We start from the raw sequence: 24,868 nt of genomic DNA, 5'->3' as shown, positions 1-24,868 counted from the left end.
AACACACAGACAAACCCAAAACTATAACAAAAGAGCTAAAGGTTTCCCCCTCCCCGCTTTCACTAGTGGAGTGCCAAGGCTTGCGGGAGGGAATAATGAATAGTGTTTGTAAAGTACCAGTCATCACGGACGTGAAGGATTTATGAAGTAGAAGAAGCTAACAATAGAATGTAATCGTAATCTGAACATGCAGCTAGCGGCTGAAGCATAAAATTAGAGACATTTCACAGGATTTAAAGCTGGGAGTGACCAGAGGCCTTCTAGTCCAATTCCTACATTTTACATATGAAAAGAGTGACGTCCAATGAGGTCAAATGACTTGCCCAACACATCAAGCAGCAGAACTGGGATTTGAACTCAGGTCCCACCCCAATGCTTTTTCTATATACCATGTTATTCAACAAAGCTCAGATAAAACCTCAGAATAATAATATGTACTTGTCAGAACCCACACACTCTGGAAATAAAAAAGGTGGAAGGAGTGAGTTGGTGTTCATTAAGAAATAGAAATAAAGACACTTACCCGTCCTCGTTCTGTGAGTGTGGTCAGCATGATGATAAGTGATAACTTATGATCCCAGACTGCTTGCCAAAAGTGCACACACGTATGTGGAAGGGGTCCTTGTGTGGCAATATATAGGTTCACAATCTTTGTAGAAGGAATTTCCATCTAGTGAGAGATATAGTTCATTAAAATTTGTTCTATCTACAAAATGGACATGAAATTAGATTTCAAAGATTTCAGTCAGCTGACATCATGGACAATGTAATTTTTTTGTAAGATGATAATGGTAAAAATCAACGTTACCTTTCAGAAAGATGAATCATTAAAAAAAAAAACCTAAACAATCAAAGTGATATTTCTTCAATTGTAATCTTCATTTTGCTAGCAAAACAATTTTCAGAAGGAAGCCAGATAACACTCAAAAGACAACACACAGGCAAAATACTAGAAGCTATTTTAATGAGCTTCTTGGGCATAATTTGAGAGCATAGTACAGTAGGAAGGGCATTGAATTAAACAAACAAACCAACCTAGGTTCAAATTGTCTATTTATTATATGATTTTCATCAAGTCATTTACCTTTCTAGATCTGTTTCATCATCTCCAAAAATGGAACTAAGAATACTTAACACTAATGACCTCACAGAGCATCAAACGAGACAACGCATGCAAAGTATTTTGTAAGTTAGAGGGCTATAGAAATATAATCTATTATCATCATCATTAATATTATTATTATTGTTATTGTAATCAGCTCTTAATTATGTGTGACCTCTCTGGGACATTGGCCTCCCTTCCCCAACACCTCTAGTAGGATTTTCCTGTTTTCACTTTACAAAGCATTTTGCATTTTATCTCTACTGAAAAGATAACCACATCCATTTGTACCAACAGAGCAATTTGCTTTTTGCTTAGCTATAATTATTATCTAGATAATCTTGACCTCAGTTTGGTGTTCATTCTAGTTGCCAGACATCACTCATCATATTGGCCTTCCAAATGTCATATTCCCAAACTTTTTCTAACCATTCCTTCTCTTCTTGAATCATGTGTATTTTCTTTATGAGAACATTTGGAATCTGGTCAGACCACAATGTAGCTTGAAGTTGGCACCATGATGTTTTTGTTTTTGAAAGAGAATGGTAATGGTGATTCTGAACAGGGGGAAGGAGGTGGAAGAAATATGCATTTATGTAATACTTACTCTATGCTGGGCGCTGTGCTACGTGCTTTACAAATATCATCTCATTTATTCCTGGCAACAACTCTTTGAGGTAGGTGCAATTATTCCCACTGTACAATTGAGGAAATTGAGGCAAACGGAGATTATGTGCCTTGCTAGTCACACAGCTAAGTAAGTGTTTGAGGCCAGATTTGAATTCAAGTCTTCCTGATTCCAATATACAGTATTTGGCTAGCACTTGGGCAGGTACATGAAAAGTAATTTCTATTTGAGGAGCCATGAAGCTCCTCAAATTTTCTCTCCTTGATCTATTTTCTAGGTTAGTTGTTTTAAATGAGATATTTTACATTTTCATCTATTTTTCTGTCTTTTGATTTATCTCATGGAATCTTTAGCTTGTGTTTGGTCTATTCCAATTTTCAGGAGGTTTTTAGTTGGGCAAGGCTTTGTACTGCTTGTACTAAAGCTATTAATTTGAGGGAGACCAGCCAAGATGTCAGAGGAGGAAATAACAGCCAAGTTCTCTCCCACAACTATTCCACAAAGATCTAGGAAAAAAAGCACCAGACATAGTCCCGAATGGGAAATCCAAGAAAAAAAAATCATGTGATTTATTTTTCTTAGCCCAGGTCAGCACAGGGAAGAAGATAGAGGTGTGTGGCATTGGGTATGTATGGGGTCTACCCAGGAACTGCCCCATGAAACATTTCAGGGCAGGGACTATACAAGGGCCTGCCCATGGTAATTCATCAGGGCAAGAAGCGGTCCCAGATCCAGCACAGAGGAGCCTGAATCTGGAAACAGGTGCCACATGCTGACTCACTACTCAGTGCCAAGTCACAAATTCCATGCAGACTGCCAAGTGGTGGCAGTCTACTGCAAGAGGCAGTTTCAAGCCCTAGGTTTTGTGCTGAATGAGGAGCATGTAAAGCAAGTAGTACCCACATGTACAAAAATATTCAGAGAAGCTCTTTTTGTGGTGACAAAGAACTGGAAATTGAGGGGATTCCCATCAGTTGGGGAATGGCTGAAAAAATTGTGGTATATGAATGTAATGGAATATGATTGTGCTATAAGAAATGATGAGCAGGCAGACTTCAGAAAAACCTGGAAAGACTTATGTGAACTGATGCTGAGTGAGGTGACCAGAACCAAGAGAATATTGTACACAGTAACAGCCACATTGTGAGATGACTAACTTTGATAGACTTATCACTTCTTAGCAATGCAAGGATCTAAGACAACTCCAAAAGACTCATGATGGAAGATGCTGTCTACATACAGAAAAAGAACAATGGAGTCTGAATGCAGATCAAAGCATATTATTTGCTCTTTTTTTGGTTTCTTCTTTCTCGTGGTTTCTCCCATTGATGCTAATTCTTCTTTACAACATGACTAATGTGAAACTATGTAGAGCCTATATATATAAATCAAATTATCGTATTTCCCCATGTATAAGACATACCCTTTTTCGAAAAATTTGGGGTCTAAAAACTGGGTGCTTCTTATACAGTGGTTGTAGATTTTTTACTTGCATTTCCCACTTTTTTGCACTTGTCCTTGCGCTCATTGTTTTGCATGTTACATTTTGCCATGTTTTGCCCAGAAATGGCTCAGAAAAGATTTTTGTACAGTGCTGAATTCAAGTTAAAAGTGATCCAGTTTGCAAAAGTGAATGGAAATCATGCTGCTGAACCTAAGTTTGGTGCTCCACCAACTGAGAAAACCATCCAAGACTGGCTATGGGAAGAAGAAACCCTACTGAAAACACCATGGCAGAAGAAGGCCATGAGAGGCAAGTCAGCAAAATGGCCTAATTTAGAGAGGGAATTGAAGATATGGATTGAAGAGCAAAGGGCGACTGGAATTCTTGTGTCCACAAAGATGGTTCAGCATGAGGCAAGAAGAACTGCTGATGAAAAAGAAGTTACTGATTTCAAAGGAGGACACAATTGGTGCTTCAGGTTCATAAAACGGAATGGACTAAGCATGTGTACATGCATCAGACTTGCCCAAAAGATGCCTGAAAGCTATGAGCAGATGAATAAAACTTGAGTTCAATAACTTTATGTAATACATTTTTTTTTCAAATTTTGGGCCCCAAAATTAAGGTGCATCTTATACATGGGGAAATACAGTACATGCTGTCTTGGGGTGGGGGGAGGGGAGAAAGGGGGAGAAAATTTTGGAACTCTAAATCTTATGGAAGTGAACGTTGAAAAATAAATAATTTTTTTAAAAGCAAGTTAAGTCAGGAAGTAAGGCTAGAAGAATGAATAAACAAAAAAAATGATACTATCATAAAGAGCTATTATGAAGATAAAGATACTCAAGATTCCTAGACGAAGAGACTGACTTCAAAACATCTATAAGGAAAGCCTCAAAGGAGAACATAGCTTGGGCGCAAGTTCAACTAGAATTCCTAAAGGAGATAAAATGAGAGTTTTAAAAGAGGCAAAAATTATTTCACAAATTATATGAGTGCTAGAGAAAACAACTGGTAAAGAAATGAAGTGCTGGGGGAAAAAGAAGAAAATAAATGAGAGCTTTAGAAGAAAAAATTAGAAAGAGAATTAACAGCTTGGCATATGAAAAACAAAATCTAACTGAAGCAATAGATAAGGTTCCAAATCACTAATAATTAGAGAAATGCAAAACAAAACAACTCTGAGGTTATACCTCACACCCATCAGATTGGTAAAGGTAGAAAGAAAATGAAAATGACAAATGTTGGAGGGGTTGTGGGAAAATAGACATATTAATGCTCTTTTGGTAGGTGCAGACATTTTGGAAAACAATTTGGAACCATGCCCCCAAAGTTACTAAATTGTGGATGTCCTTTGACATAACACTATTAAACCTGTACCCCCAAAGAGATCAAAGAAGAAGGACTTACATATACAAAAATGCTTATAGTAGCTCTTTTTTCTTCCACTTCCTTCCCCCCCGTTCAGAATCACCATTACCATTCTCTTTCAAAAACAAAAACATCATGGTGCCAACTTCAAGCTACACTGTGGTCTGACCAGATTCTAAATGTTCTCATAAAGAAAATACACATGATTCAAGAAGAGAAGGAATGGTTAGAAAAAGTTTGGGAATATGACATTTGGAGGGCCAATATGATGAGTGATGTCTGGCAACTAGAATGAACACCAAGCTGAGGTCAAGATTATCTAGATAATAATTATAGCTAAGCAAAAAGCAAAAAACTAAGGGGGAGCCCATTAATTGGAGAATGGCTGAACAATTACTCTATAAATGTAATGGAACATGATAGGATGGTTTCAGAGAAACCTAGGAAGACATGTATGAAATGAAAGAGTGAAGCGAGCAGAACCAGGAGAACAATTTCTACAACAACACCACTATAAAGAAAAACAACTTAGACTTAACAATTCCATCAAAGCAATGACCAAGTATGATTCCAGAAGTCCGATGATGATGAATGGTACCCAAAACTCATCCAGAATGGATGCAGAATGAGGAATACAGTTTTACAAGGCCAATGTGGGGATATGTTTTTCTTGACTACGCATATTTCTTACAAGGGTTTTATTATCATTTTTTCCTACTACAGTGGAGAGAGAAGGGAGAGAAAGTAAATGCTTGCTAATTAAACAAACAATAATAAAATAATATTAGTGTCCCAATTTTCCCACATCCTTTCCAACACTGATCATTTTCATTTCTTGTCATATTAGCCAATTTGATAGGTGTGAGGTGGTAACTAAGAGGATGTGGGAAAATTGGGGCGCTAATGCTGTTGGTGTAGTTGTAAAGTGATCCAACCATTCTGGAGAGCAATTTGGAACTATGTCCACAGGACATAGTTCCAAACTGTGCATATGCTTTGATCCAGTAATACTGCTACTAGGTCTGTATTCCGAAGAGATTTTTCAAAAAAGAGAAAACGACCCTGTTTTTACAAAAATATTTATAGAAGCTCTTTTTGTGGTTGCAAAGAATTGGAAATTGGGAGGATGTCCATCAACTGGGGAATGGCTGAACAAGTTGTGGTATATAAATGTAATGGAATACTATTGGACTATAAGAAAAGACAAGCAGGATAAATTCAGAAAAACCTGGAAAGACTTACATGAACTGATGCAGAGTGAAGTGAGCAGAACCAGGAGAACACCATACACAGCAATAGCAATACTGTATGAGGATCAACTGTATCCTCATATAAATGTAATGGAACATTATGGGATGGTTTCAGAGAAACCTGGGAAGACATGTATGAATGAGCAGAACCAGGTTCTGGTTCTTAGCTATTCCCAGCAATACAAAGATCCAAGACAATCCAAAGGACTCATGATGAAAAATGCTATCTACTTCCAGAGAAATAAGCTGAAGTCTGAATGCAGATTGAAGCATACTACTTTTCACTTTATTATGTGTGTGTGTCTATGTCTATGTTTTCTTTCACAACATGACTAATGTGGAAATGTTTTGCATGCTTCCACATGTATAACCTACATTACATTGCTTCCCATCTCAGGAGGTGGGGTGGGGTAAGAAGGGAGAGAATTTGGAACTCCAAATTTTAAAAAATGAACGTTAATAATTGTTTCTACATGCAATTGGGAAAAAAAATAAAATATTAAAAACAAAAAAAACTTAATGGACTTTAGAGCTCAACTAATTTAACTCTTATTTTTTAGATGGAGAAACAAAAAAGTTTAAGAGATGTGATATGTCTTGCCCAAAGCCACACGGATAAGTAGTGAAAGGAGAACTTAGATTAATGTGTATCAAACAAGGTGTGGCGTTTTTTTCATGATTTTAAGACGAAATATATAATTACAATTGACACTATAAGACAATACTTAAAATAAATGCTATTGTATTTTTAAAAAAAATATAGATTTGACTTACATTCACATAACTTGCATTAATATAATCTTCATTTCCCTGCAATAATACCCGAGTGGTGTCATCTATAAAAAAGAGAAAAATTTTATTTTATTAGAAAAAAGTTCAATTTGTAACTATCTTTATCTTTTTTTGCTCCAAGGGACTGTCAGTAGCATAAAGGCTATCCTTACAGTATAAAGATAGAAACAAACAGTACAAAGACTGTGGTATTTGCAGATACTCCCACAACAGTTGAGAGAAAACCAGAAATTCTGTTTCAAAAAAGGAGACAATTATCTAAGGCCTTGAGAAGTGAAGTAATTTGCCTAAGTCACATAGCAAATTACTTGCACAGTAGAACTAGAATGCAAGTTTTCTCATTTCTGGCTTTTTGCACGCTGACCCCTTCTGTACTTGGCACTTGGGTGATGACCCCTAAGCATCTTATAGAAAGGACTAGATACATAATGTGGGGTTGGATAAGATCAAATGATCTAGAGTTGTCAGAGACCAAAGAATTCATTCTGGGTCAGCCCTCTCATTTTATAGATGAGGGAATGGAGGCCCCAAGAGATGAAGTGACTGGCTTGCTCAGGACCGCTGTTGCTGTTATTCAGTTGTATTGACTCTTTGTGATGTCACATGGGGTTTTCTCGGCAAAGACGCTAGAGTGGTTTGCCGTTTCCTTCTCTAGTAGATGAAGGCAAACAAAGGGTAAATGACTTGCCTAGGATCACACAAGGTAGTAAGTGTCTGAGGCTGGATTTGAACTAACATCTGACTCCAGGTCCAGCACTCTATCCAGTTAACTAGTGCCTTGTCTCCTGTCTGGGACTGTCTATAAGCAGAACTTCCTGAGAACTCTCTGCCTACCCCCTGCTTTCACTACGAGCTATCTCTTCTCTAAGCTCTCTTGTTTAGAGCTGGGGCCACATCTTTCATTTCTCAGAGATCCCTAAGGGTAGGGAAGGGACAGCAAAGGCCTTTCCACCTGCAGGTAAGAGGGATGGGAAGAGAAAGGAAAACACGTTGCACTTTATTCCACAGAGTGGACAGCTTCTGTCCAGTTTTTATTGAGAGGAAATGCTACTATATTATGTTCATTCTTTTGATTGATTTTTAAGCCCCAGGTCTAGCAGGTCCAAATGCTTATTCATCACTTTCTGCATCCTCATTGACTTTAAGAGAGAGAAAAAGACTCTTGAAATTCAGCAAAAGCTCCGAATTCCATGATCACCTGTATGGTCTGGTAGGGGCCAAAATGCTTTCGGATCACACAATCAAATTATTCTTCTAGATCAGGGGTTTGCAACCTTTTTTTTTCTTTTTCTTTTGAGCCTTGTATCGGTGTGGTGACTGTTAAACGTTTTTAAATACATAAACTACATATCAACATATATAAAACCATTATTAAAATAATTAAGATTATCTATGTTCTATTGAATTTTTATTCATTTTGTGAAATATTTTCCAATTACATTTTAATCTGGTTCAGGTGGCACTTCGGAGTGGCCTATAGGGTCAACACCTCTGTTGTGTATGTGTATGTACTTACATCTACATGTACATATCACGTATGTATATGTATGTATATACACACAATCTAAAATGTAGACTTACAAAGGAAACAATATATACAAATATATGACAGAGTTATCAAAATATTTAAATAAATATTTAAATTAAGTATTATATTAATATATTATATAATATAAATATATATTATTTATAATATTTATATATTATATAAAATCATATATCACATATAAAATAATTAGATATTTACACTTAAATAAAAAACTTAGTACCAGAGATTCCAGTTAAGAATCTCTGTTCTAAAATCATTGCCCTGTTACTTTCTTCTACGTGATGATAGTCATTTCAGTGTTTATTTTCAAAGAGTTCAAATGTAGCTGAAAGAATCAAGGGGTGAAAGGTAGTTATGCGATCACTGATTTAGACAGAGAAGGGCATTAGAGGCCCCTGAGTTTAACTATCTCATTTTACAGATCAGAAAAATGAGGCACAGAGAGATTGACTTCTTTGTGAAGAGGCCAAGGCCACAGCGGGCAGCTAGGTGGCGCCATAGCACACAGAGTGCTCGGTAGCTGTGTGACCCTGGGAAAGTCACTTCACCCTGTTTGCCTCAGTTTCTTCATCTGTAGAATTAACTGGAGAAGGAAATGGCAAACTACTCCAGTACCTTTGCCAAGAAAACCCCGATGGGGTTATGAAAAGCTAGACACGACTGAAACACAACAACCACAAGGTCATATAACTACGTAGTGGAAGCAGGATTTGAATCCAGCTCTTCCTGACTCCAAGTCCAGAGTCTTAACCACTCTACCAAGGGGCTACGCTCAAGTGCCAGCCAAACCAGGTTAAAAGATAATTGGGAAATAATTAATAAAAAGAATAAAAATACAATAGAACATAATGTTAATAAAGTATTTTTGACACTATAGCACTATACCACACTCGACAAAACTCACATGCACTTAATTCAGGAAAATTAATTTCTCTGTATCGCACTTAGTAATAACGGCTCATATTTACTTAGTGCTTTAAAGACAAACTCCTTCACATGCTTGACCCTCCCATACAGACACTTCCAGTGGCTACCTCATAAGGTCATCTATCCATTCTGACATAGTTCAGATAGTTTGACATTGGAGAAAATTAAAGCTAAGAAGGGATAAGTGAGTTGCCAACGATAGTGGGATACAATGTGGGAGGGGAGAGTAAAAGGAGAGGGCTGAAATGGTCCAACATTTTCCATTTGATACTCACAAGGCAGCACATCTTTGTAGCGATTTTTGTCCAAATTGTGAGACAGTTTTGCAAATGTGATGGGCAAACCTGGCTTCTTTCTATAGAGTTGCTACATGACATAAAAGTGAGAAATCACAAGATTATTCAACAGATATCTGCCAAAAGTTGTGCAAAATTCAAGTACTTTATGGTAAGATTCCTTACCCCAAGGGATCAACGTTTTAGGTTCAAAAGCAATTACATGTTCAATTTTAAAGCTTATCATCCAAAAAGCACAATAAAACATTGCACTATTCTAGCTGACATTACTATTCAACAACTTCTCAATATGGAAATCTTTTAGAGAGAACTCAAAAGAATAGGTTTGAGTCATTGACAGAAAATAATCATTCCAAAATATAGCAAATCCGAGTCGCCTGACAGTTATTTGAGAAATGCTAGAGAAAAGAAGAAAAACAGAAAATTGGAAAAATAAATGATAATTATTCAGACTAGAAAATGTTAAAGCATAGATAGGTCCAGAAATGAAGGAAAAAATATTTCAGTTTATCAAAGAAGTATAAAAAGAATCTATTTGCCAAGAGCATAAACACTTTCAATTCTTTCAGCGTCTCAGCACTGTATGCCCAGGGACAAAATTTCTGTGCCAATATGCAATAAAGAATTCATAATTAAAAATCCTAACACGCTAACACTTTCATTGCTAATTTGTAGTCAAATGATCTCTGCAATTCATTAAAGAGAGCACATATACATATATTAAAAGTAGGACCCAGTATTACCCATCCACATTCTTTGATCTTACTTGTATGTTTTTGGAGAAGATATGCAACTGTGCCAATGGGGTCCATTACCGATTTGTAACCAATATTACCCAGGCCCTTACCGCTGCACAGAAGCCCTGTTATTCTTTCCTGATTAGGCCTATGTGATACTCCATTAGGAGACTGTTCCAGTTCCCAATGAGGCAGCATGGCACAGAGAATAGGGCATTAGACTTGGAGTCAGGAAGAAATGGGTTCAAGTCCTGTCTCAGACACTTACTAACTGTGTGATCCTGGGCAAGTCACTTGACCTCTCTATGACTCAGTTTCCTCATATGTAAAATGAAGAGGATAGACCTGCAATGCAAGGACCTAAAACAGCTCCAAAAGACTCATGATAGAAAATGCCATCCACATCCAGAGAAAGAGATATGGAGTCTGAATGCAGATCGAAGCATACTATTTGCTCTCTTTTTTTGTTTTTTGTTTTCTTTTTCATGGTCCCTCCCATTCCTTCTAATACATGACTAATGTGAAAATATGTTGAATAAGAATGTACATGTAGAGCCTATATAGGATTGCATGCCATCTTGGGGAGGGTAGAGGGGAGGGAGGTGGAGAAAATTTAAAACGTATGGAAGTGAACGTTGAAAACTAAAAATAAATACATTTTTAAAAAAAGAAGCAGTTGGACTTTAGGGTACCTTTCAGCTGTAAATCAATGATCTTATGATTCTCAAGCCTTCTACAAACCCCTCCTTACCCAACGCTGCCTTTTCCAGAAGAGGAACTTGCCTCCCACTTTACTTTAAAAAAAAAAAAAAGAGGCCATCCACCATAAGGTCCCTCTTATCCTTTACTCTATACCTCAAAGCCTCTGTCATCTCCCCTTTTGCTCCAGTCTGTTCCTTTTTCTTGCCAAAGCCAACCCCTCAACTTGTGCCCTCATCGTCCCATTCCCCCAGACTCCTTTTCAATTTCTCTCTCTCTCTGTCTCTCTCTCTCTCTCTCTCTGTCATAATAGAATATACCCAAGTTTCCCCATTAAAAACAAAACAAAATAAAACCTTTTATCTGGTCTGGCCATCTTACTGAAATACCGTCAAATATCTCTTTTCCCTTTCATAGCCAAACTCCCCAAAAGAGCTGTTATTGCTCCTGGTTCATTTCTGAAAACCCTTGTCATCTGACCTCCAAACTCACCATTCAAATGAAACTCTTTTCTCTAAGGCTAACGTTTGTGGTCAAATTTGTGGCCTTTTCTCATTCCCGATTTTCCTTGACCTTTCTGCAGATAATGGTGACCACTCCCTTCTCCTGGATATGTTTTTAATCCCTTGGGTTTTTAACACTGCGCTTTCTTGTTTCTCCTTATACTTTTGTCTGAGTGATCTCTGTCAATAATCTTTATTGGATCCTCCCTTTCTCCCTCTCTCCTCTCCCACTCCATTCCTCCTTCCCTCTGTTTCTCTGTCTGTCTCCAATTTTATCAGCTCTAATGGAATCAATTATCATAGCTATATACTGAACCCTAACCTCTTTCTCTTGATCTTCTGGTCCATTTCACTAACTGATTGCCAAACAATTCGACCCACATATGAGGACTACTCTGGCATCTCAAATTCAGCATGCCCAAAACAGAACTCATTACAGGATCACATCACAGAATTAGAATCGAAAGGTGTAGCCTTTCATTTCGCAAATGAGGAAAATAAGATATGCAATGGACAGAGCGCTAGGCCTGGAGTCAGGAAGACCTAAGTTCAAATATGGCCTAAGACACTTCTAGCTGTGTGACCCTGGGCAAGTCACAACCTGTTTATCTGTCATCAATAAAATGGGGATAATAATTGCACCTCCCTCCCAGGGTTATTGTGAGGATCAAATGAGGTAGTAACTCTAAAACCCTTAGCACAGTTCCTGCCACATAGTGTTACATAAATGTTAGCTTGTCATTAAATTATTATTGTTAGAGATTAGGTGACAGATAATAAATAAGTGTCTAAGCTAATAATCAAATCCATGTCCTCTAAAATCCAAATTCATCATGCTTTCCATCGGGCTACCCTGCTTCTTCTCTTCTCCCTTTAGCCCGCTGTTTCTTGAAGTGTCTTCATTTCTTCTGAGGTCATCACCGCTCTTCCCTCATCATCCAGATTTGCAACAAGAAGTCATTCTTGACTTCTTCCTCAACCTCGTTCTCCCACATCTAAACAGTTTTCAACTCTGGACAATTCTACCTCTCCCACCAATGCCCTTCTCTTCATCCACACAGGTCACGACCCTAGTTCAGCCCTTTTGTTGTCCCTCGCTTGGACTATTGCAATGGCTTGCTAATTCATCTCCCCTCTTCCGGTCTTTTCTATATCTCCAATTCATCCTTCACACAGCTACCAAATCAAAATCTGAAAACATAGGCCAGCCTGGACCATGTTCTTCCACTGCTGAAAAATCTCCAGTGGCTCTTTGTTACCTTCAGAAGAAACAACAAAATCCTCAGCCGTTTAAAGCCTTGCACAATCTTGTTGCCACCTACATTTCCAGGCATATTTCACATTAATCTCCTCCACACATTCTTTATTCCAGTCACACTGATCTAGGACTCGTTCCCAGAACTGAGTATTATCCTTCCTGCTTCTGTGTCTGCACACGAAACTAAAAGTTTTCACTTCCATCTAGGTCCAGTTCAGGAATGGCCTTTTACATGAACTCCTTCCTGTTTCCTCAAATTATTTTGTATTTGTTCATTTTGGGACACGCTGCATTCTCAAAAGAGAATGTAAACTCAAAAATGGGGATTCTACAGTGCCTTTCATACAGTAAGCATTTAGTATTTGCTGAATTAAGTTGTGGGGGAAAAAACAGAACTGGAATTTACACTATAAAAACAATATGGGGATACTGATAATTAGGCAGTTAACCAAACATCTATCTTAATTATTTTATCACAGGGCAGAGAGAATCTTAACCTGGGATCAATGAACTTTTATTAAAATATTCTGAGAGCTGTGTTTCAATGTAATTAAAAAGCAGGTAGGTGGTTCAGTGAATAGAATACTGTCTGGAGTCAGGAAAACTCATCTTTATGAGCTCAAATCTGGCCTCAGACCTTACGAGCTGTGTGACCCTGGGCAAGTCACTTAATCCTGTTTGCCTCAGTTTTCTCATCTATAAAATGAGCTGGAGAAGGACATGACAAGCCACTCCAATATCTTTGTCAAGAAAACCCCAAATGGGGTCACAAGGAGTCAAACATGACTGAAATGACTAAACAACACAACAATAATAACCTTTCCTGTCTCCTTACGACTTACTCCGTAACATGCTAATTCAATGACTTTGGTCTCCTGACTGTTCTACAAAGAAAACACTACATGTCTTGGTTCTGGGCATGTTCTCTGGCTGCCCCCAGGGAGGGGAACACTCTCCTTTCTCTGGCTACCGCCCTGATGTTCTTTAAGTCCCAACTAAAATCCACAGGAACCCTTCCCCTAACACCTCTCAATTCCAATGCCTTCCTTCTTTTAATTATTTCCTATTAATACTGTATATAGCTTCTTCTGTGTATATTTGCACATTGCCTTCCCCACTAGACCGTAAGCTCCTTCAGGGTAAGGACTGTCTTTTGCCTCTTTTTGTATCTCCAGCACTTAGCACAGTGCCTGGAACATAGCAGGCACTTAATATATGTTATTATCGAATTTATTATATTGGGATTATACATTATCATACATCATTTATTGCATATATTATATGAATATAATATATGGATATATGTTGATATATTAATACATTGATATATTATATATAGCATATATATGAATACAATATTATATGAACATAATATTGAATATATTATTACTGAATTGAATTGCATTACATGAAGCCCTCCCTGCTTCCTCTTATTGTAAGTGCCCTCTCAATCTCCTCAAATTATTTTATATTTATATATTGGGGGGATATGTTGTATTCTCCCAGTAGAATGTAAACACTTTGAAAATGGGGATCCTACAGTGCCTTTTACAGAATAAGCACCTAATATTTGCTGGACTGACTTGTGATAAAGGACCAAGTAAAGGAAATAGAAAAGGGAAATGGGTGTGAAGATCCTACACTCAGGAAATTGCTTCCATAGATTGATTAAAAACGGATTGTTTTGAGGTAAGAGTGAATGTTTGTGATTCATATGACCTTTGGTATGTCTTAATAACTTATGAATCAGTCTCACAAATAACAAGACCACCCACTCCCAGTTGGGTTTTTTTTTTTTAAATCTGTCAACCACCTTCTCCTGCACTCCAAAGCTAACCTGACAGGGATGAAAAGTGGAAGCATGAGAAGTGGAAGCCTTGTCTTGGGGTGCTTTACCATGGGGATGGTGGCAAGGTAGAAAGAACGCTGAATTTGGTTGGAGTAGGAAGATTCCAATTCAATTTCCAGCTCTACCACCTTTTGCGATCTTAGGCACATTACTTACTCTTTCTGAACTTCAGTTTCCTCATTTGGAAAAAATCTTTGCACTGACTGTCTCACTGGGGATGAAAATGCTCTCTAGACTGCAAAATGCTACATAAACATGAGCTGATTAAATAGAGCATAAAAGCTGCTCAATTTTAAAATATATAAAATACCTGCTTAAAAAATTCACCAAACAGAATTCTGCCCCCAAGGAATTAATAAATTTTGTTCAAAATTCACTCTAAGAAATTATAATTTCCCTTGTCCTCCAGCAAACGCTAAAACTATTGAATTTGAGGGGAAGCTAGGCAGAGTACTGGATAGAATGCTGGGCCAGGAGTCTGGAAGATTTCTCTTTCTGAACTGAATTCAAATCTGGCCTCAGGCACTTACCAGCTGTGTGACTCTGGGCAAGTCATTTCACCTTGTTTGCCTCAGTTTCCTCATCTGTAAAATGAGCTGGAGAAGGAAATGGCAAAGCACTCCAGTATCTTTGCCAAGAGAACCCCAAATGGGGACATGAAGATTTAGATGCGACTGAAAATGATTGGAATTTCAAAGTCCTGTCTTGCAACTTTCTTCCTCCCTTCTCCTGTTGCCAGCTGGGGGTGACCAGCTGCTTCAACTTTGTGCTAGCGTTAAATTCCAGGAACCATCTAAAGTTCCACAATGACCTTTTTTGGCCAAGTTCAACAAAGACTGTTTTGATGTGAGGGATAGAGATAGGGCTGGACCTATGATTTATGGGTATTGGTAACTTGAGGAAACCCCCTCTATTCACATAAGCTGCAACTTATAGAGAGTGGCCTCCGGCACTGAGCAATTGAGTAACTTGCTCAGGTGTATACAAGGCAGAACTTGAATGCAGCTCCTGGGCCAGATCTCTACCCACTGCACTATCCAGCCACTTGTGTCAATGCAAAGTTTGTTTTAAAAAAGAACACCTGCATTAGCTTAGGAAGAGAGTGGTAAACCTAGGCACAAACTATCAGTTTCTTATCTATAAGATCAGGGATGTCAAATACATAGGCCCTGAAACATTCCCATCTCCCCACAAACCAGATTAAACTGTAACTAGGAAATACTTAACAAAATAAATAAAAATACAATAAAACATAGATAAGTTAATTTGTGGTTTTCTAAGTCAACATGCAGGGATCCTTCTGGATTGTTTAGTGGTCCCCATTTCTATCTGAGTTTGATGCCATTGTATAAAGACCATCCCAAAGCAACGTTGCTATCAAGCAGATGTTGGAACCGACCTTGACAGCAATGCAGTTAATTCCTTAGCTTTGTGTGTTAGGAATTCAGTAATTAACTGTGCTGTTTCTCCTGAGGGGAAAACATCTAAAAGAAGGTAAGTTTAAGAGATGGATCTCAAATTTAATATGGGAAGAATTATTTCTTTTCTTTTTTTGGAGGCAATAGAGGGTTAAGTGACTGCCCAGGGTCACACAGCTAGTAACTGTTTGAGAATGGATTTGAATGCAGGTCCTCCTGACTTCAGAGCCACTGTTCTATCTACTGCACCTCATAGCTGCTCCAGGAAGCCTTCTTAAAGGTCATCTTATCTAACCTCATCCTTGCTAGACATGGAAGAGTAAGTCCAGAGGGGTAAAGTTACTTCTCCAGGGTCACCCAGATGATATTGGCAGATGTTGGCTTCGTACCCAGGGCCTCTAACACTCCAAATCCAGCAACTTTGGCACTGCACCACAATGGAGAAAAGCTGGTTGAGATTTACAGACACATTTGGGGGAGAATAGGTAAGACAAAGTGAGATCTCTGATCATAAAAGAAAAATTGTTGGTCTTACAGTATATTTTATTGTCTTATTTCAATTTTGTAACTTCTTTTGAGTACAGAATAGTATACTGTCTTTTGTATATTTATTATTACTGCTGATATTTTATTACAAGGTTTCCACTCTTTAAATATTTTATGTTCTGGATACCCATGTGTTTGCACAGAAAGCATCTGAAAGTGCTCAGTGAATTATTGAGAAAACAGAATTCACATAAAGAAATCTGCTTTAAATCCAACATCACTGGACTATATCTATTCTGTAAAAGAAGAGATAGTATCCTTTTTTTGTAAACAACATGCCTGCTTCATTTGTAGTAATTCCAAAACCTATCATAAATGAAAAACAAGCCATTATTACCTTAAACATACAGGCAAAGATTATGTAAAAATCTACCTACTTCAAAGCTTTCTTCCAATGCTTCAAAAAAAATCAACACAATTGATGTGGGCATTGCTTCTATTTAGATCACCGTGATCTCCCAAAAGAGAGGCAGTTTGATTCAGAAGAAAAGAACACTGGCTTCGGAATCAAAAGACCTGGGTTCAACTGCTGTCTCTGATACTTAATCTCTACGTGACATTGGGCAATTCCTTTAAGCTTCCCAGGCTTCGGTTCCCTCAACTGTAAAATGAAGGGATTGGATTAGATAACCTTGGAGGTCCCTGGTGATGCTAGCTCTGTATCATCCCTCTCCTATAATTTTTTATCCATATTTTCACATAAATCCTTCAAAAGAGCACTCTAGAAACCTTCCTGTTGTTCTTTGACTATCTTGAGACTACCAATAAACCAAATGGGCTACCTGTCGTCAATTACCAGTCTACCTCTTCTTCCCGTCACCTATGTCCCTTTGTTGTTTTCTTTACCGGACTTCCTGTATTTGAGCTGTTGGGAACAACCTGTACCTCTTATATGCACAACATTTATCACCCCAATGCCCTTTGGGTTATTTTGAATTCCAGTTTTGAGACTCTGGTATTCACCTGGTTTGTAAAAATATATCATCCTTGGGAATGCGAGCGCTAACAAAACAGTCTCTTGTAATAGTGAGCAGTTTGGGATCATATGAAGCATTGAACCATTTCTCCAATGCACTCCTGCTCAAATGTACTCCTGGGATCAATTCTGGGCCCGGCTTACTATCCCTCTGAAGTTTCATGGTAAAACATGAACAGTAATATAGCCATTATACAAACATGAATAGTTATTATCCAAAACATACACTGATCAATTAATTCAACAAACTGTCAATATGTCTGCATGCCGTAATCTAGATTTTATTAAATTAAATACTTCATTTAAAAGCATAAAAATCATTCTTATCTCATGGGCCGTAGAAGAACAAGCAGCAGATTGGATTTGACCTGTGGGCTATCTAGTCTGCTGACTCTGACTAGACTATGCACATATTTTATCACATTTTGTTTTTCCTGAGTGGATGGTAAGAGGTAGCAGGCCACTGGGGAGGAGCGGCTGAGCTTAGTGTCAAGAAGATCTGGCCGTAAATCCTGTCTCTGACACTTAACTAGCTGTGTGAACATGGATGGATGATTCCCTTGACTTCTCTAAGCCTCAGCTTCCTCATATGTAAAATGAGAGGCCATGTGGGAGAGTGAATAAAGGTTTGCCCTAGGACTGAGGAAGACCCGGGTTCACAAAGAACCAAAGCACCTTATGTCAACATGTAAGAAGTGTCTATCTCCATGACAAAGGGGTCTTATAAATGATCCAGGTTGACTGGTATCAGGGCCACGGTGAATTGTTTTTTCAATTCCCTCGAAGTCTTTCGGTACCAAAGAATGATCTATAAGGGGTAAGGCCAACGTAGAAAAACACAGGATAAAACAACTGTCCCAGTTCCTTGTGGATTTCAGGAATCCCCAGCGATCTTCTGTGGCTGCAGATGACTGCTTTGCCACAACACCTTTCACAAGTGGGCCTACAACTGTCCTCCTTTCTATGACCCCTAGGATTCCCATTTCTTCTTGCTCCAGTCAAGTCACCCAAATTCCCCACCAGCTGGGGGCATTCCCAGTGCCTTTGCTCCCTGTTAGCCTTCAGAAGAGATTCAGACAAAGTTCTCTTTGAAAATTTGAGGAGGGAGAGACCACTCTCAGCTGCGGGTATCAGAGAAGCCTTAACGGAGGAAGAGGCACCTGAGCTGAGTCTTGAAAGAAAAGGGAGAAATCAAGAAAGCGTATTCCAGGATGGGTGACGGCCTAAACAAACAAATGCCCTGAGGCAGGTGAGAGGATGGCGCACTCCGGGAATAGCCAACAGTCCAGTATAGCTGAACAAGGGCTGTGGGAAAGGAGACAATGGTGAGTGAGGCCAGAAGGGTCAGCAGGGGCCAGGTTGATGGAGGCTATCCCTAGCCTGCCAAAAACGTGTGTACTTGTAGCCACTGGATGCTTTTGAACAAAAGAGGGACATGTTCAAAACCCAAGCATTAGGAAGATTATCTGGGGCAGTTTTTGCCATCTCCTCTGTAAGTCAGCGTTGCTCTTGGCTGCCATGTCTTTCCACTTGGCAATGAGATTCTGTCTGGCTAAGGCAGTTTCTAGGCTCTTTAGGGTTCCTCATTCTGCATTAAACATTTCTAGGAAATAGTAATAGAGCCAACATCCTTATGTTCATTTATTTCCCACTGACAACCAACAGCTTGTTTAAACAGGCTGGCCAGGCTGCCATAACTCCATGAAGCGCTGCTAACAGCTGTACTTTAGTCTCAGCTTTGTCATAACCAAGTGAGTGACCTTGGGCAGGTCGCTTATCTATGAGCCTCAGTTTCCTCAGCCCCTCCACATACTCTTCAATCCAGCGACACTGGCCTCCTTCCTGTTCCTTGCCCAGGACACTCCTTTTTGGGATTCTGATCATGTTCATCCCCCACAGCTGGAATTCTCCCCCTCCTGGATTCCTTCAAGTGTCACCCCAAATCCTACCCTCTGCGAAGAGCCTTTCCCAATCTCTTTTAGTGTGAAGTGCCTTCCCTCTATAATTATTTCCAATTTATTGAGTATGTATCTTGTTTTCACTTGGTTGTTTACATCTCATCTCCTCCATTACACTGTGAGCTCTTTGGGGAGCAGGGACTGCTTGTGCCTTTCCTCGCATCCCCAGAGCTTAGCACTGTGCCTGGTGCTTAATAAATGCTTTACCCAAACTTAATCCTTCACAGAGAAAGCAAGGTTCTTCTTCCCCTTGTTTAGCTTTTCCATCATGTTGCACATACTATATAGGTTATGTTAAGTCCCCAAAATTGACTTAAATGTAAAATGGTGATAGCGCCTGTAGTCCCTTCCCTCACAAGGGAATTGTGAAGCTTAAATAGTATAAAATAGGTTAAAAGTACTGCAAACTTTAAAATGCTATCTAAATACCAGTTATTATTATAATACTTTTTTTGTACCTTCTTCTATTGTTCATTTTATGAGCCTGAAAGATTCTTAAGCTTCTGTTTCAACACCTGAATTCTCTGAAAATCTTTCCTCCCCAACTCCTGATGCATTTTTTTCTGACTACTTAACTACAAGAAAATATGAAGAGAAAAAGGTGCTTAAATCAATTTCTTGAGGCCTGAACCCTAATCTATTTTAGGCTCATGGTCTAATGTGACATCCTAAGAACAAACAGCCTTGGGCATAGAAATCATGGAATGTTAGAGCTGTAAAGACCCCCCAATATACCCCTCTGCCCTCCAAGAAATGACTTGTTTGGTGTTCTATGCACAGAGAGAAAATCCCCTCCTCCTTATGACTGTTACTGTTGGTTCAGTAGTGAGCATGTGGTTCTGGTAGGCAAGGCAGAACCGACTGGTTTGAGGCCAATGATAAATTTTGTCAAATACAGCACTGGGTATCTCTTACCTCAAACTGAATAAGCACTGTCCCACTTTCTAGGCCTTCCTTTAGCTGTTCTATTGATTCTTCCAACGTGGTGTCATACTTTGAATTCATAGGGAGAATGGACTCCGGGAAAAGTTGACAATTTATTTCATCTTCTGACTTGGCTTCAGGAAATGAATGGACAACTACAAGATACAAAAATCAGAACATTTTGTTTCTATAGTAAAAACTGACTCAATATTTTTCCAAAACGAGGTTACATGCAAACACAGAACACGGATGGCTGTTTACAACTTTTCCTGTATGTAGCTTATTAAATAAATGATCACAGAACACAATCAAAGATACTGTGGCATAACAGTAAGTGACCGTAGACATACTACATCATGGGCGATGTCTTGACTTTTGAGTGAACTGAATTTAAGCGAGGCAGAGCTGGGCAAAGTCGTCAGAGCCTCATTCCTGCTTCTTGAGTTATCAAGTCCAGCGGCAAGACAAAAGTCAAGGGGACAGATGGGCTAATTGCACAAATGACAAACTAGTCTTTCTGCTTTGTCCTACATGTTATGATTTTTAGTGGTGATCGATAGGAACTTTTACTGAAGGTGGGGAACATGGGGACTCTTTCCTTAGTGTAGGCATCATCCAAGGCTCAGTCTTGGGCCCTTGTGCTTTTTTCTTTCTACACTATTACCTATGCTGTCTTGGCACTAGATTCACTAGTTGGGTGACTGTGGGTAAATTACTTACCCTCTTAAAGCCTCAGTTTATGTTCAGTAAAATGGGAGTGATAATATGTGCTACTACCTACATTTCCCAGAGTTGTTGTGAGGACTGTGTAAGTTAATGGATGGGATACATTACAATAGATACAATTTTCACATCAATACTTCTAAACTTGACCTCTCCCCTAAACTAAATACTGCATTGTCAACTACCGTATTACAAATGTGTGTTCCATTATTATCTCACACTGGAGAGATCGAAAAAACAAACAAACAAACAAACAAACCAAACAAAAAACCTCCCAACAAACTCTCAATATTTTCCCCTTAAACCAGTTCCCTATCCTTACTTCTGTATGTCTATTAAAAGTCTCATGGCTCTTCTACTGGCCAGTCTTCCCTTGTTCCCTTTATCTCACCAGTCACCAAGTGCTATCATGTCCTCAAAGAACAGATGATAAGATTTAGAGCTATAAGGGTCAACTAGTCCAACCCTTAGGCTTTACAGATAAGGGGAAAAAATCCCAAATTGTGAAGCCACAGGCTGACTAGGAGCAAGTCTGGGATTTGAAAACCAGGTCATCTGGCTTTAGAGTCCGTGATTCCTGCTTTTCCAGTCATCTCACACTCGACTCTCCACACACTCTTTATTATTGCTGTTAAGTCGTTTCTGAGTCTTCGTGACCCCATTCAGGGTTTTCTTGGCAAAGAAAACCACTGGAGTGGTTTGCCACATCCTTCTCTAGCTCATTTTGCCGATGAGGAAACTGAGGCAAACAGGGTGAAGTGACTTGCCCAGGGTCACACAGCCACTAAGTGTCTGAGGCTGGATCTGAACTTAGGAGGATGAGTTTTCCTGACTCTGTGCCCAGCGCTCTATCCACTGCACCACCCGGCTGCCACCATTCTACAACCACCATGTACTTGATAATTCAGCTTTCCTGACCTACTTGCAGATCCTCAAACATGAAACATGAAATCTTCCATCTTCGAACTGTCTGTCCTCCATGCCTAGAATGCTTTCCCTCCTCAACTCTGCCTCTTAATTTCTCTGGTTTTCTTTAATTCTCACTTTCTAGAAGAGGGTAATTTTCATCCCCTCCAGGTGATATATATCTTCCATGTACTTATGTTATGTACATGTTTGCTCCATTGGGATGTAAGCTCCTTGAGGGAAGAGAACATGTTTTTGCCTTTTTCTCCATCTCTAGGGCTTAGCAAAATGACTGGCACAGAGTAAGGGCCTAATAAATGCTTGATGACTGACCAACTATACTTTCCACAGCACCACGATGCCTCTTTCTTCTTAAATGTTCTCACACCCATTTCTTCCTTTCTCAAATGATCTCACGTTTAGACTCTGCAATCTCCTTAATCGGCCTCCCCGCCTTCTTTTCCTTTCCATTCTTCTTCCACAGTGTTGGCAGATTAAACTGCTCAAATCATAGCTTTATTCCTATCACTTCCAATATGAAAAACCATCATTGGCTTTCTAATATATACAAGGGAGAAAAAAAATTCAAACCCTCGGCCTGGCATTCAGATTCCTCTACCAAATGAGGACGGCCTACCTTCGCAATCTTTTCTCTGCCTGCTCTCTGACACGAACCTTCCATTCCTAGCTAACGTGCCTTCCTCAAGGTTCCCCAAATAGGACCTGCATCTTTTAGTTGCTTTTCATGACTCTCTTCTCAGCTGGGGGGCTCAGTGTTACAGCCAGCAATAGGGAAGACTTGAATTTGAATCCCATTGGACACTCACTAGCTGGGTGGCCCTGGGCAAATCGCTTAACCTGTTTGCCTCAGTTTCCTTTTCTGTAAAATAGGGATAATGACGGCACCTTTATCGGGATGGTTGCTGTGAGGATCAAAGGAGACGATAATTGTAAAGCACTTAGTGCAGTGCCTGGCACATAGTAAGTGGTATATAAGCATTAGTTATTATTACTACAACTACTGCTGTTGCTGCCGCCACCACCACCGCCACTGCCACCACCACTATTACTACTACTAGCTGTGTGACCCTGGTCAAGTCCCTTAAACCTCGGTCTCCCTCAGTTTCCTCATCTATAACATGGGAGATAACGTTAGCACCTTCCTCCCAGATGTGAGGAGCCAATGGATTTACAGACAAAGCGCTTTGCAGATCAAAAAAGAGTGCTGTGTCCATGCCATCATCATCATTACTGTTAGGGTTCTTGCCATTTGTTCTCCTCTATCACTCTCTCTTTGCATTATTTGAACCTGACCTATCCTCCAAGGTCCGGGTGAAATATGACCTCCCTGAAGCCTTGCCTGACTGTATCTTTTCGTGTGTGTGTGCGTGCGCGCGTGTGTGTGCGCGTGTGCATGTGTGTGCGCGTGTGTGTATGTGTGTGTGCTACCCTATCCCAGGAAGCTGAGCCTACTTTAATCTTTTCAGTGTCTCTCATGGTTCTAGTAAGTGCCTGAGGAACAACGGGCACATTTAAGTCATCTGTGTCTTTCCTGCTGTTTTACAGTGAATAACAATCGCTTGTGAGTCAAGGTTGAAAACTGTCATTCATGTGAATATAGGCTGTCCCAGCTTTCCCCCTCACAATGTGCTCTTAGAAACCATGTCAGACAAAAGAACAACTTACGGCATGTTTTCCCACGAGAACAATATTGTAAGTAGGATTTAGAATCTGGATCAAGGACTTTGCATCAAACCGCAGATGTAACAAACAGTGGTGATATTTAAAAAACAGATACGTCTGTTATATAACTCGTTAATCATTCAAAATAATAAAATCGGGCTTTAGATCCTCCAAGATGTGCGCAGATGGATTGTACAGATCAATTATACAAGGAGTCCTTGTACTATTCAGGACAAAATGTGTGTGGGGCACATAATAATAAAGTATCACAAATTTTACCTAAAATATTTAATTAAGAATGATTTGGGATGCTTTCTTAGAATCAACACAGGCTTTGCATGGATGATTAAGGCTCTTAAAACTGTTGTCCAAGGAAGTGTTAATTAATACACTGTTTTCCTTTTGATAGATTTTTTTTCCCCTGCCGCAAATGGGTGTACTCAAAAGCACTGCACTGATCTTTTTTTTAATTTTTTTTTTTTTGGCGGGGGGAAGGCAGGGCAATTGGGGTTAAGTGACTTGCCCAAGGTCACACAGTCAGTAAATGCGTCAAGTGTCCGAGGTCAGATTTCAACTCAGGTCCTCCTGACTCCAGGGCGGGTCCTCTACTTGCTGTGCCACCTAGCTGCCCCTATTGCACTGATCTTCAAGACTTACTCAAAGTAGCAAGGGACCAGTGAACGTTGGTGGTTGTGGCAAACTTCTTGAGTTAGTAAGTATTTACTAAACGCCTACTATGGGCCAACGGGCACTGTGTTAAGTGATGGAGACACAAAGGAAGGCAAAAAACTGGGTCCAAACATAGAGGACGGTCAGTAAAAATACTTCAAGTACAGAGATGGGGTATCGTGTCCAAAGAACAAGGAAGTCAGTATCAATGGATAGATGGATACCAGCCTATATGAGGGAAGTTAAGAAATAAGAAGCCTGAAAATGTAGGAAGGGTCCAGGTTATGCAGGGTTTTAAGGTATTAAGAGAGCTGGTACTTGTAAAGGCAGAAATTAGGGATGTTTGTTTTATATTCCTACCTTTCTTAGATCAAGGTCAAGCAAGGCAATACCCTTCACATCACATAGACTTCTTGATGCCACTGCCAAGGCTGGATGGGACCACTACTCCACCCTTTGAGATTACTATTCTTTGCTAGGGTAAATTTTCTTTTTTCACCTATACTCACCCGTGTCTTGGCTACATATACTACCTATAAGCCACGCATATTCTGTTTAGGCCTTCTTCCGACCTTTAACCTCTTTGGGTCCAAAACAAACGAAATGGTATGTAAAGTGAAGCAAAGAAACCCATATATGTACACCATCAAGAGAGAGTTT

The 24,868-nt window shown here is 39.4% G+C and overlaps 1 protein-coding gene across 2 annotated transcripts in view; it reads right to left on the bottom strand.

Annotated features, from left to right (window-relative positions):
• Positions 1–24,868, bottom strand: part of PTPN3 (protein tyrosine phosphatase non-receptor type 3) — a 256,929-nt gene that overhangs the window by 22,771 nt on the left and 209,290 nt on the right. For both annotated transcript variants that reach the window (XM_036738284.1, XM_036738276.1), the window contains exons 19-22: positions 20,219–20,382; positions 9,339–9,429; positions 6,570–6,631; positions 524–670 (exon numbers count right to left, since the gene is read on the bottom strand). In XM_036738284.1, the coding sequence (XP_036594179.1) occupies positions 524–670; positions 6,570–6,631; positions 9,339–9,429; positions 20,219–20,382 (464 nt within the window). The remainder of the gene's footprint in view (positions 1–523; positions 671–6,569; positions 6,632–9,338; positions 9,430–20,218; positions 20,383–24,868) is intronic.

Source organism: Trichosurus vulpecula, chromosome 1, assembly GCF_011100635.1.
Source record: "Trichosurus vulpecula isolate mTriVul1 chromosome 1, mTriVul1.pri, whole genome shotgun sequence".
Classification (NCBI taxonomy): Eukaryota; Metazoa; Chordata; class Mammalia; order Diprotodontia; family Phalangeridae; genus Trichosurus; species Trichosurus vulpecula.
This window is presented reverse-complemented; position numbering and strand designations above follow the sequence as displayed.